Raw genomic sequence first — 14,558 nt, 5'->3', positions numbered from 1 at the left:
CACACACACACACACACACACACACACACCAGCATGTTTACATCTCTGTTCTCCACAGTGCCACCCTGATTTCCGGAGGAGCAGCTTTGTCTACCTTTCTGTAAGGGCGGCATGTTGTTACAACAGAAGGTCCAACATGAACTAAACAGATGTGATGCAGAGCAGCATGAGACGGATGTGATAGTGAGATTCAAACAGAAGCATTTGAACTCACTCGCAGTTCTGGTATTTTGAGGCATCTCGGAGTGCTACTGATCTCAGATGCATATCAAAGTAATCACAGTGTCCCTAGTTTAGCTCTGGCTTGGGACCTTTGTTGCTCTCCCCATGTTTCCTGTCAGGTTATACCAGTGATTCCCAAAGTAGGTGCCTTAAGGACAGGTCTATTGTGCTGCGAGAATTGTTCATTTATTTTTCTATTATATATATATTTAACAATGTCTCACAACAAAAAAAGAAATAAAAGAACAAATAAATTACTGTTACTAAATTGTTAAGCATAACTGTTGGAGCAGTAGAAGAGTTTGGGAGCCACTGGTCTATACTGTCAGTTGTTGAATAAAGGCAAAACAACAACAACAACAACAACCGAGCTTCTGCATTTACTTTCTTATCAGTATTATTAATATTGTTCGATTACTCCTTACAAATCATTTATTTAAGATTTATTGTATGTAAGAATAAAACAAAGGTGAGGAGGCTGTCAATTCACCTTTAGTATTTTTTTGCAGGCAGCAAAAAGAAGCAAAGGGAGAAACTTCTACTTGGGATTGGATTCAAGGCTAAGAAAGGCAAAAATATAGTTCAAGAGGAGGGGGGCTAAAGCACTTGATGATTTCTTTCTTGCATGTTCTGTACATCATAATTGAGACCCCCCCCCCCCCACCCCCAAAAAAAAAATCTGTGGTGAGGCCTCAAACTCTCAACTGAACACCAACTGAGTGCTCCCTGCAAACCAGCGAGCTGCAGCTCCAGGTTCACTCTATGCATTTTTCTGCCATTAGTGAGAAAGTGCTGTGTGTGTAACCTGAGCAGAAGAATCTGGCAGTAAAACACTAAAACCAGAACACACACACACACACACACACATTCAGAAAAAATACAGCAAGACAGGCACAGCTGCCCTGCTGTGTTTTGTGTGTGTAGGTGTGTGTGTGTGTGTGTGTGTGTGTGTGTGTGTGTGTGTGTGTGTGTGTGTGAGGAGAGATTGGGTTATTTGAGATTGTTTTTAAGGACTGTGCAATTACACACACTCATACATTTCTATGTGTGTGTATGACTCATACCAATTAGGCTGCAAACCTTGGCCACCTCTACATCCTCTCCAGACGAGGCACCAGATATCTAAATTAAAAACTACGTAATGTGAGAACACAAAAACAGAGGAGGTATCAGGATGGAGGAACTGAGGGATAGAGAGATGATGTTGGTCTGCAACCTGATCTGTGTGATCTGTATGCATTCATTTTTGGGCCCGGAAGACAGCTGCAGTCTCACACATGCAATGCAGTTAAAGGGAGAGAGAATAAACTTGAATGGAGGAGCGTGATTTGCTTTCAAAGAAGTGGCTGTAAAAGCAGACTGAAGAAACAATTTGAAATCATTTAGTCTGCATGCAACATCACATTGAATTGTCATGACATACAGGCCTGAGCTGTGTGAAGTCACACATCAGTCTGTGTTAAGTGATAATTGATTTTAGTTGAGTTTAGCAGAATTAGTGGACTAATCCTGCCATAAAACTGCAGAGCATTTTTGAGAAAATGTAGAACAGAATCATTTTATATTTGACACGTTTCATCTCACGCTTAGATTTTTCAAATTTTACCATTCATTATGTAACTGCAGCTTGACAAGCATAAATCACGTATAAGCTCATTCATTGAAACATACAGTATGTCTACGTTTGATATTTCTCTGCCTCTCTTTTTCTCTTTGTTCTCCAATTATGACCAGATGTCAGCTGCTATGACTGAGCTCTTAAATCACCACAAATCATCACACCAGTCACTTATGAATGGACCTGCATGCACACACACACACACACACACACACACACACACACACACACACACACACACACACACACATACACATACACACACACACACATTCAGACAAAAGCGTGTTGATGAACATTTTCATTAAAACTCCAAACCGCAATTTTCACGTTCATATGCACTAAAAACACACTCCGGCATGCGCACACACACACGACTCCAAACCGCTTCCTTCCTTCTTTCTTACACATGACTTCCCAACTCTGCTCCATACACGCTCCCATTGTCATCACATCTGGTTTGAACTATAAATTTTCTATCATTCACTCTTCTGGGAGTAGGGAAACAATTTTAAAATGTCATACAAGCAACTACACAAGACAGACAGCAGAGACAGAGAAGCGAGATCAAGAGAGAGAGTGGGAGGAAGAAATGAGAGCTCTCCTTGCGTTCCGATTTTTGAAGGACATTGAGGTTTGTTGAGCAAAAAAAAAAAAAACATCTTTTCCAGTTTCACTTTACTGGTGGTCCCATAAATCTGTGCACACCAACGCATACATACACAACCCCTCAGATAAACACACACACACACACACACACACACACACACACACACACACACACACACACACACACACACACACACACACACACACACACACACACACACACACACACACACACACACACTATTTAGTCATGCAAACATTTGCCAACCTACACACAATAAAAGAACAGACATTTTAAGGAATATTCTAATTTCCCCCGCCAACAAAAGCCTGCCAACACAAAAGCGCCTCTCTATCACTTCCAACCACTGGGCAGCGGTACAGTGGATGTTTTATGGTAATTAAATGCTATTAGGTACGGGGAAAATAGGAAACTGTGAAAATATTGATACAAATTAAAAACGCGGTCAGAGAAAAATGAGCCGGCCGACTGAGGAAGGGGGAATGAGGGCCGAGATTGAGTGTTAATAGGAAAAAGGTGTTAAATATACTTTGGGTTCGAAATTGAGAGGGAAAGACAATAAGACGCAGGTGTGGGCTCATTACTGTGAAGCGGAGCGGTCATAGAATAATTACCGCAGGACCACACAGGAGAGGAGAGGACATGAAAGCAGGGAGGAGGAGAGATGGGAGGAGGCAAAGCAAAGCAGCAGAGAGACACACTGAACAGAGCAACAGAAAACAAAACTACTAGCACCGCTATCCATGCTAACTGCCTCTCTAAGGAGATGCTGTGGCATGATTCCTGACTTGGATTACAGGGAGGGGTCATCTTTGAAGTTTAACCTGGGGGAGCACAAAGTATCTCTGGGTACCAGTTGTGTAATCTGCAAGAATGTAGTGATGTAGCCTCTTATTCTTGTACAGCATGTGAACTTGTTGGTGGAAATTTCCCAGTTTGCTTGGAACCTAACGTGATGATATGTTAAGGTTTTAGGTGCTTGTCTTAATAAAATATTTTTAATCAATTCAGTTTTCTGAGGGCATTTTTAACCAGAATTTGTGTCAAGGTCAAAATAAAAGCTCTAAAGTTTTCTAAGATTGTACGTAAATTAAATTACCATTAAGAGTTATTTATTGAAAATGTTTCCCTAAGTACTTTTATATTGACTTTCAAAGACTTTTAAGTCTCCTTGGAAACATAGTAGCACAATGTCACATCAGTGTCTATGTGTTCGCTGTTGTGGTGAAGATTGTGGATCGTAATCAGAGAATCTTCCTCAGCAGGTGGAGTTGTCCCAGTTTTCATGGAACTGCAGAGTTTAAGGACTTCTCATGCATGTTGGCCATAAAGTTGAGTTCATTGACAAGAATTTCTAAAGGGTCTCAGAAAAATTTAAACATCTCAAATCTGACAATTGACACCGGGCAAACTCCATATGCTCTGAAACATTGTGTAAAACGATTGAACTCTCCAGAGCAGACGGACTTTAAGGTGAGATTGTTTTTGTTACCTACACCTATACTATTGGAGGTACATATAAGCAGCCTACTGTACACTTACATCTAATACACAACAGACAAACTTAAATATATATGCATATATGAAAGTGAATGAAAGGGACGGTGAATGAGTGTGAGCGAAAGAGGGAGGGAGAGAGAGGGAGGCAGCAGCTGTCCGCCTGGATGACCTCAGCGGCAGCTGCTGCCACCCTCCCCCCCACATCCCCCGCTATGCTGCCCTCCGTATGCCAGCTCGCCTTTGAAGTTCAGGTCAAGACTGATACAGATTTGGATCACATACCAATAATAATTACTGGACAATGAAGCACATAATTTACTGCCAATATGCTTATTTAGTGTACCCACTAAAACAAAACATGTATTTGTGCAATTACAATTGCAATGCAAAATGAACAGAAACAGATAATATACTTTCAGGGTTGTTTCATAATGTAGTTTAAGCGACAATAATATCTATAATATTGTATATATTGCTACATCTGTAAGAAGAAAACCAATATAGGCTTGTTGTTAATTAGCTCACCTGGTTGAGCGCACACTCATATAAAGAGGCTTAGTCCTCGACGCAGCAGCCACGGTTTCAACTCCGACCTACAGCCCTTTGCTGCATGTCATTGCCCCTCTCTCTCCCCTTTCAAACCTAAGCTGTCCTTTCAGAAATAAAGGCCAAAAATGTCAAAAAAATTATCTTAAGAAAATAAAAACTATCAAACCATTTTATTTACAAAGAGTGCAAGAAAATACTCAACTTTAATGGTAATCCCTGATGTCATGCAGTGCTTCCCACGTTGATACAAAAATGTTCACAATATTTAAAACACAGAAAATATCGGCTGGTAATATCCGTATTGGAGCATTTTACTTGAGGTCTTTGAAATGCCGACGATGGGCACAGAGAGATGCTCTAGTCAGACTCTCATGAATGCTGGAACCTGATACACACACTCGCACACACACGCACACATACACACACACACACACACGAGATGGCACGTAGACAATCACATGGAATGATGCACACACAGAGGGGTGTGGAGACACTGCAGCGCAAACCGACTTGCATGTGTAAATGTGCACTGACACACTGTCTTCCCTCCAGGTATTTTGTTTACATGAATAGGAGTTGAGGGAAGCAGCTATTTGAGTCCCAGTATAGAAACACATCTGAATTTGAGCAGGAAGGTTGTCAGAGTCCACAGGGTCACAGACTACAGCCGCCACACATGTAAAACTGAGACAAACACATGGACATATACACACCCAGACATAGTGACAACTGACTCAGCTTTCTGGATGCAAAGTTGGAAAATAATTATGGAGGAAAAAGGGAAGACAAGACAACAATGTGTCTTTTATGGAAACATCAAATTTGAGAGACACACACACACACACACACACACACACACACACACACACACACACACACACACACACACACACACACACACACACACACACACACACACACACACACAAACACACGTACACAGACACAGACTTCACATTTCATACTACACTGACGCAATGTCCTACACACAAACAAAAGCATCTTTAACAAATGCCTCATTCATAATCATACAGGAACACACAAGTAAAACAATTGTGGTCACACACACACACACACACACACACACACACACACACACACACACACACACACACACACACACACACACACACACACACACACACACACACACACACACACACACACACACACACACACAGCATAAAAACTCAGACAAAAGCAGTGCTCCATTGTCTGGAGTACTACACAGGCTTGGTTACTGTATAATGGCCCCACCAACCTAACCTGGCCAACTATATCCAAAAACTCACAAAGACGAATCAACCAAAGCAAACATGCATGGAAATAAAAAGACTTAAAAATCATGTGTAATGAAAAAGAGAAGATTTGAATACAGTAGACCAAATGCAGACTTAAATTCATGGGAAGAAAGCAAGAAAGAATAAGAGGATGGATGGTTTTCATCGGTCTGTCATCATACGAAACACACATAAACACTCACCCTAAAAATACACAACCCCACACTGCTTCAACAAGACTTCCTGTACTATCACAAGTCTTTCTCCAAATCATATTATATGTGTAACTGATGACATTGTTGGATTTATGCAAAGTATGTATGAACAATGTGATACAGCACATATCGTTGGGGAAAAACAAATCTTCAAAAAAAGTTGTTTGGTAGTAATATGTCAAGTCTGTAAAAGTATGTTTAGTACAGGTACTTAATTTAATGCTAAGGTTAGTATTTGTGTCCCATGTCACAGTAAGACTGTTTTTACAAACGTACCTATAACGATGAGTGTGTAGTTGATGTTCACGCTGCCAAACCCATTGGTAGCCTTACAGATGTAAGTCCCTGCATCTTCAGTCTCCACCTCTTTGATACGCAGAGCGTGCTGTAAGACCCTGAACCGCGTCCAGCCACTGTGGATGTTGCGACCATCTTTGGTCCACATGATGAGCGGTGGGGGGTCACCCTCCACGGGGCAGGGCAGCTTCATGGTGCGACCCAGGCGGATGCTTTGCCGGTGGGCCACCCGCTCTGACACCCTGGGTGGACCTTAAAGGTGGGAGAGGAAAAGGAGTTATTCAGATTATGGAACTCTATTAAACACTGTGATATTCCAGTGTCTCTTCAGACCCTATTCAGACTAGTTACACACATTTTAATAAATTAGATTACAGAAAGTGTAAACAACCAGATTACTTGATTACAGGTTTAGATAACCTGCTAATGAAAATGGTGGATTTTTGTTTACAGCAGCAAAATCCAGTTGTTTGAACTGGGAAAACCTTGAGTATATTGTAATGTAATTAGTGTCTGATTGCACAACCAGATGCAAAAAAACTATGCCTAGACGGACCACTTTAAAAAAAACAGTTTTCCCCCCTCCCGTACAACAGTCCAAAACCCCAAAATGTTCATTTCACAATATGTTATGACAAAGAAAATCAGCAAATCTGCAATTTGAAGAAGCAAGAGAATGATTGGCATTTTTTCACAGTGTTTGCATGAAAAATGACTGCAATGATTAGCTGACTATCAAATGAGTTGCCCTTTTGCTGTTGATCTACTAATCGATTAATTGACAACTTATTTCAGCTCTCAGGTTGCATTTACAGTAGTATGTTCAATGTTCAGACTTATCATCGAAACAGCATGAAGGGTTAACATGGACATGCCAAAAACAAGATTAATGTACTGTGCAAAATGTGTTGTTTCCCTAAGACTGGGCAGCTGCATCCACACAGTTACAGGTGTGTTGAGGGATAGAGTCATTTTGAGAGAAGTAGGTGAGTTAACAGTTTTAGGATCAAGGTCAGGATGACTGCTCGTGAATGCCTATTCTTCATTTCCATGTTTGCAACCACACACCTCTCAATTTTCACCGCTATTCTTAGAACCAAAGAAGCCTCCAAATATGGCATTTAACACTCCTTTAAGAAGTGTATAATGGCCTAGCTTAAACACTGACATTTCAACACAGACAACAACAAAAGTCCCCAGGGAGCAAACACAAAGCCAAGCTAATATCAACTGAGATGTCGTGTCGAGACATAAAAATCGGGCGTGACCTTGACCGCTCAGTAGCCGGTCTACTGTGAAACTGCACACTAGAAAAACAGAGGGAGGTGAAGGAGCAGGCTGATTGACTGGGAAAGGTGGGAGGGAATTGTGGGGAGAAGTGGGGGTGATGGGGAGAACAAACATCAGAGAGGAGGAGGAGAGAGAGGAAGAAAGGAAGGAAGGAAGGCAAGAAGAGAATAAGGGAGGAAATTAAGGGAATGAGGGAGGATGGAATTTATGGGAGTAAGTCTGAGAAGAGAAAGGGAATGAAATATGGCTGATTTGGAGAGTAGTACAAAGAAAGACAAACAGGAAGATAGAGAGATGGAAGAAGGAGGGTGGGAGTTAGCAAGGTTCAGCATACTGTACATCTCTTCTCATCACTCCTTCTGGCTTAAAACAATACCCTCCAAATATAGCACTGAAAACACATAACAGGCCACCATGAGGCAAACAAAGTGTCCTAAAAGACTACACAAGGCTATTGTACGGAAAGACCATCCGAAAACAACACACTTCAGGTCACATATCCTGTGGTTTGAGAAAGATTTAAAGGAAGGACAAAGGGTGGTTTGATTTTAAGAATGTGCCTGATATCAGCATATCTAGGAGAATACATATGGTCTGATAAAGATTAGAAACATATCACCTCAAATATCAACTTTTGAGGTTATAACATTTTACTCACCAAAGGAAAATTGAGTTCTGGAAACATGGCTACATGACACAAGTGATGAGATGATGAGACAGCTTGTAAACAAGCAGTTACAGTTAATAAAACACTTCATGTGGAGGTCAAACTAAAAGGGAGTGCACCGAAGATGTCAGAAATGATACCTCATTGCAAGAACAGTAGGTCAAAGTTGCACTTGGAAGTTGGTCTGTAAATGTGATGGATGTTTAAATCTACTTATCAAGTAATGTATGGATTTAATTTATGTTGTCTTTGTTTTCTCTTCCATATAAATTAGTTGCATTTACATTTATGTATTTTTACTTTTTTTGGCTTGCCTTCACAGAAAAGTGTGGCCATCTTCCTACAAAGTCTCAAACTTCCGAAAATTCAAAGTAAAAAGACTTCACATCATTGGCCAGCAGTTGCCAGATGTCAGCAGATCTGAACAAGAATCAAGGTGAAATAGAATCGTTTACATGAAGCCGATTATCAAAAAAGGAGAAAAGTTACAGTAGTCTTCTAGCATTTGCTGTCATGGCGGGCTGTTGCTTTAACAGGAGAGCAGGAGGTGGACACAATGATGGATGGATGGAGGTGAAATGTGTGAAAAAGACATTAGTCACACAGAGGAATTCACAGGAGCCTCTCCTCCTCTCTCCTCGTTCCTGGTCGGGGAATGTGTTCGTTCAGCTGTATGGCTTTCTCATCAGGGGCCCGACAGCTCACTCTTCCTCCTTTTCCTACTCCCTACCTCCATTCTTTTCTTTTTTCTCACTCCCTTGCTTTTTTTTGCTCGTTTCCTTTTTACACACTGTGTATCTCCCTTTATAACCCCATCTCTTCTTTTCTTTAACTCCTGTTTTCTTTCTTTCTCTTGTCTATTTGTCCATGTTTTCTACTAGGGATGCACCAAATCCAGGATTCGGATTTGGCGGAATATTGGGCTTTTTGACGGGGTTCGGTTTCTCCCGAACCTTAGAACTTTTTCCCACCGAACCGAACCCTACCCTTGCACTACGCGCGCTACGCTGGTCGACGTAATGACGCCGCCGTTGATTACAGGAAGGTGTTTACGTAGGTGGACCGTTCAATGCAGTAGGCTGTGAGAAAGTGAAAATGGAACTTGTGATCAGAAAAAAGTGTTATTTGGCAGTACTTTCAGTCAAAAGAAGGCGATTCAATGCAAGCTACATGTTCAATTTGCTATGCCGATTTGTCTCGCGGTGGCAAGGACCCTAAACAATACACAACATCACTGCTGTTAAAACACTTGCGTATGAAACATCCGAAAGAATACGAGTTGTGCATGAAGGAATCTACAAACGGCAGCCAAAAAGCAGCAACTTCAAACCATTTGTTTACTTCATTAATGTGTTTACTGTGTTAATGGACTGAGGATGGGAGTAGGATTCGGTATTCGATTTCGGCAGAATCTTAACCAGTGGATTCGGTATTTGGCTGAACCCCAAAAATCTGGATTCGGTGCATCCCTATTTTCTACATATTCCTCCCTTTCTCTATATGCCCTGTCCCTTTAACGTTGCTACATTTTCTTTCTCTATATTTATTTCTTCTTCTCTTTTCTTCCTGCACCAGATTGAAATCTCATTCCTCTGAACTCTCACTACTCCCCTGCTACCTCTCTTTTTCTTGCCCTTAACCCCTCGCTTCCCATTACTACCTCCTCCAGTCCCCTATTTTTTCCTCTCTCTATTTTGCTCTCTTACTCCCTGCTCTCTCTTTTCTCTTTCATCACACTCATTCACACCATCCTCTTTGTTCAATGCAGTATTTCTTCTTTCTCTGCTGTGTGATTTACTGGTCTCCTGCCTTTTTCGGATTTGCACACACATAACTTCCCCAGTTTCTTCCCCAGAGGATCACAGGAGCAGGACCTCTAACTGAACCTCTCAACTTTCTGCAGTTAACCTCTCCTACATATACCTCCCCCTTTTCTTCCTCTCCTCCCTCTCATCCCGATGAAGGGAACACAGACCAGCAGCCTCTTTTCCTTCCCCTCCTCCTCCTCCTCCTCTTCCACGGACCATGACTGAAGTAAAGTCTTTTTAAATCTGTCTCTAGGGGTGAAACTGAAGCGACTAAAAAATCTATTCTTCTCTTTCATGAGACACAGGGTCTGTGCGTGTGTGTGTGTCTTTGCACATGTGTGGGTCATTTTCTAACATCTATGTGCTGCTGAATGTATATTTGCTACTTACAGTCTTTATGTGTGTGCTAGTGCATCTTTTCCTGTTTATGTAGTGTTTAGGAAGCCCATGTCTTTGTGTTTGTGTGTGTGTCTGTATGTGTGTGTGGGGAAGAAAGGAAAATTGCAGGCCTTTAAAACGTTGGTCTGTTTAGCCCATTTGTGGCTTTACGGTGCACCCTTGCCTGCAACTGGCTCCCCAACGAAATCTAAAGCACCTACACACAAACATGCACCATGTACACTCTTCCCCTTATATGCAGGGAGTGTAGGTTAGGCGTGCACGTCTGGTATTCTGTAGCCTAATGACAGGAAAAACACATCCCAAATCAGACACACACTACTCCCACAGAGGCAGAACCTCCCAGCTCAAAGCTGCACATCCTCTGCATGGATGGGAGCTAAAAGGCAAATAAAGCAGAGCAAAAATCAATTCATACGTTCTGTTTTTTTACTGGTTACTCCGAAAACAACTGCAAGCTTAAGTTCCATTCAAGAAGATAATGACCTGGGAAGTGTAAGTATCTACAAATATGTGTACCCTATACAGTATGTTTGTTAAGATTTGACAGAGTTACGACTCCAAGAAGTGGTACGATTTTGACTCAAATTCACTTTCACACTATCTTTCCCTCACAACTGTTCAGCTCTTCATCTGAATCCGCTTGGAGGCTTAAAATCATCCACCCTCTACCCACCTGAATGAATTTAAAGACTTTGCATAAACATTTCACTGGCCCTCGGCAGTCCCTGTAGGCTACGTTGCTTTTTAAATGATGTATTGTATTAATGTATGAGTATTTTCCATAACGATTTACTTCAATGATTAGAGAGGCTCCTTGTAAACGTTTTCATGCGCGCAGTAATGTCACTGCAGCTGATATCTTCAGGCATTTAAGCAGCAAAACTAACTGTAGTTATAAACTTGACAGATGAAACAGAACTAGACCATTTTTGGAATTGGGACGTCCTTCATCATGGCGTGCTGAGGATGATTTCCGAGTCACAAGCCGCAGGATCGAGGAGTCAAGGACGTACAAATTTGGGAATTGAGAAAGGCCACCTGTTTTGTTAGCCTATATTTGTTTACATTTTTGGCAAATTGGCATCATTAAAAGTATCCCGAATTTGCTATTAGCGGTATGTGTTTGCAAGGTACCCAATGATGTACAGACAACTATCACTAGATTACTTTGACACTAAAGAACACTTAAAAATGTGATGATTCTCAGGCAGGTTCTGGAGTTAAAAGCAATGTCTATTTTCTATGATTTCTAAACAGATGTACCGAAGATAATGACCTGGGAAGTGTAAGTATCTACAAATATGTGTACCCTGAACAGTATGTTTGTTAAGATTTGACTGAGTTACAACTCCAAGAAGTGATACGATTTTGACTCAAATTCACTTTCACACTTTCTTTCCCTCACATTGTCTGGCTCTGTCTCATCTATATTAATCAACAGACATCAGTTCTGGTACTATTTGTCACACTCAAGTTCAGACGGACTGTTTTTCTTGCTTTGGCCACCAAGTACTACTAGTACACTTTTGTATTTTCACACGCTAACATTAGCAGATATAACAGTAAAGTTTAGGATAAACTAAACTTAGTATGTTTTCTTTGGATCCCTGTTCTACATACTTCTGTAAACTGTAGAGGTCATTGCCAGCTAATGTCTGAGCACAGTGCTGTTTGTTTAAATCAGACTCACTAATGCTTTTCACAGACATTTCCATTTTCTTAGATGAAAAATAACCAATGTCATAATAACTGGCTGACAAAGTAGGATTTGTGACGTATTTTGCATTAGAATGAGGAATATAAAACGCCTTTTCTCCATTTGCCATGAAAGCAAAGTTGAAAATTGTTTCAGCATTCAAATACTTTGTCATTGTCATTAAGTGAAGAACAAATACCTGCTAATTAAGTCCATTTTTGTGTTGCATATTTTGGCAGTGTGTGACAGCTGGGACTGCCCTTTTTGTTTTGGTTTTGGATCATGATTTCGGGTTTTAATGCCCATAAGGTTTCACTGGTCTCAGAGTCAGATGGGTCTGGAGAGTCCAACACAATGTTGTTGTTGGCAGGGAAGTGAGACTGGAGGGAGAGGGGATAGCTGAGGAATGCTTTTGATGGAGCGCACTTAACAGCGGGACACAGCGTTGATGTACTGCGCAAGGTAGAGGTGTGTGTGTGTGTGTGTATGCATGCTGAGCAATGATGTGTTTCTCGAAAGACTGGAGCGCTGAAAGTAAATTGGATCCTTAAGAGGTCATCATTTTTGTCAGAGCAGTTATAAAAGTAACTTTCTCTTGTACTTTAAATAAGCTCAGAGTTAATAAAACAGGCACAAGGTTTATCCTGAGAATTTGTGTGTGCACAACTCAAATTGCTCAAATACCCGTAAGTCAGCTAATTATGCAAAACTTTGGGTTACCCTGAAATCCCCTGCAGTTATTTTTCTGTATCTAAATTGTCTTTACAAGCCTGAATCCTGTTATCATGTCAATACTCTCTAAATCGATTATGACCAGTGGGATTGCTTGGTGCATGACGCCACATTAACTGATCCAGGTTGATGTGTAATGTTTTTATCAGACTTGTTACACTGACAGATTTAGCCCAAGAAAAACTTTCTGGCATCTCGCTGATTGTTTTCTTGTCTTCCTGCAGTTCACTCACACACACTCTGGCCCGAGGCAACAGGCAGAGTGATGGGTACACATTAAGTTGTCTTACACACACACACACACACACACACACACACACATTCACGCTGACATAGCAGAGTGATGGGTACACATTAAGTTGTCTTCCACCCACCCACACACACAAACACACACACACACACACACACACACACACACACACACACACACACACACACACACACACACACACACACACACACACACACACACACACACACACACACACACTTCCACCCCAACAATAGGTCAACTGCTGCTTGTTAGTCTGTCCTGACAGTTAACACTAGGCCCGAGGCTGGGGAGGATATATCGTCATCATTGAAGGGCGACATCACACTCTCTCTCTCTCACACACACACACACACACACACACACACACACACACACACACACACACACACACACACACACACACACACACACACACACACACACACACACACACACACACACACACACACACACACACACAAGCTTTACACTTGTCTCACATGTGCACACAAAAGAAAAACACACAGCAGCCAGAAAAACTGAGGAATCTGCTGAATGGTTGGTGCTGCAACCTGATCCCCTGAGCGACTCAAACTATTGGCTTTCTGAAAGCACACACACACACACACACACACACACACACACACACACACACACACACACACACACACACACACACACACACACACACACACACACACACACACACACACACACACACACACACACACACACACACACACAGACAGCATGGAAGTGTGTAAAACCTACTGTAAATCTTTTTTCCATTTGTCTTAATCAGATATTTAATGGCCTTATAATAATTTCGCACCTTTCCTGGTAATGTGATATGTTCTCTTGCTCTTCATTTTTCTCCTTTTACTCTCTTTATCTTCACCTGTCTTTCCATCTCTTTTTCTCTCTGCTCCTTTCACTACAGCTTTTCTAAAAGCTGGTAATATTATTCAACATTTCTTCTCTGGCTGCTGCACCTGACTTCTTTTTACTCTTTCCTCAATTGGGACTGACCGTAACCCTTGGAGGAGAAGATTTAAGGATTTCCCTAAACCTCATTTAGAAATAACACCTCACACAAATACAGATTCAATACATTTCATGTTATTGTTCAGGAACCAGCGGGGTAAGGCGCAAAATCTACCACAGACCTTTTCCTGTTGGGTTTATACTTGACATTTGCTCAGTTTAAGCGCTAAAAAAAAGAAATAAAAAAAGAAATAAAAAAGAAATTAATCATTTTAATGACAAACCCCACCCAAATGAATACAGGAGAAAAGATTTATGAAGACGATTAATTTAACTAACTCAGGGAAAAGGAAATTATGGGAACAATCTGAACTTTAACTTTGAAATGTTTTCTTGTGTTTTCAACTGTGGGAA

At 41.2% G+C, this 14,558-nt stretch overlaps 1 protein-coding gene across 1 annotated transcript in view; it reads right to left on the bottom strand.

Moving 5' to 3' along the window:
* fgfrl1a (fibroblast growth factor receptor like 1a) overlaps positions 1-14,558 on the bottom strand; it is a 74,540-nt gene that overhangs the window by 34,775 nt on the left and 25,207 nt on the right. Inside the window, exon 3 of the mRNA XM_039813969.1 lies at positions 6,292-6,564. Within this exon, the coding sequence (XP_039669903.1) occupies positions 6,292-6,564 (273 nt within the window). The remainder of the gene's footprint in view (positions 1-6,291; positions 6,565-14,558) is intronic.

Source organism: Perca fluviatilis, chromosome 10, assembly GCF_010015445.1.
Source record: "Perca fluviatilis chromosome 10, GENO_Pfluv_1.0, whole genome shotgun sequence".
Taxonomy (NCBI): domain Eukaryota; kingdom Metazoa; phylum Chordata; class Actinopteri; order Perciformes; family Percidae; genus Perca; species Perca fluviatilis.
Note: the sequence above shows the minus strand (reverse complement) of the source record. Positions and strands in the feature narration are given on the sequence as shown.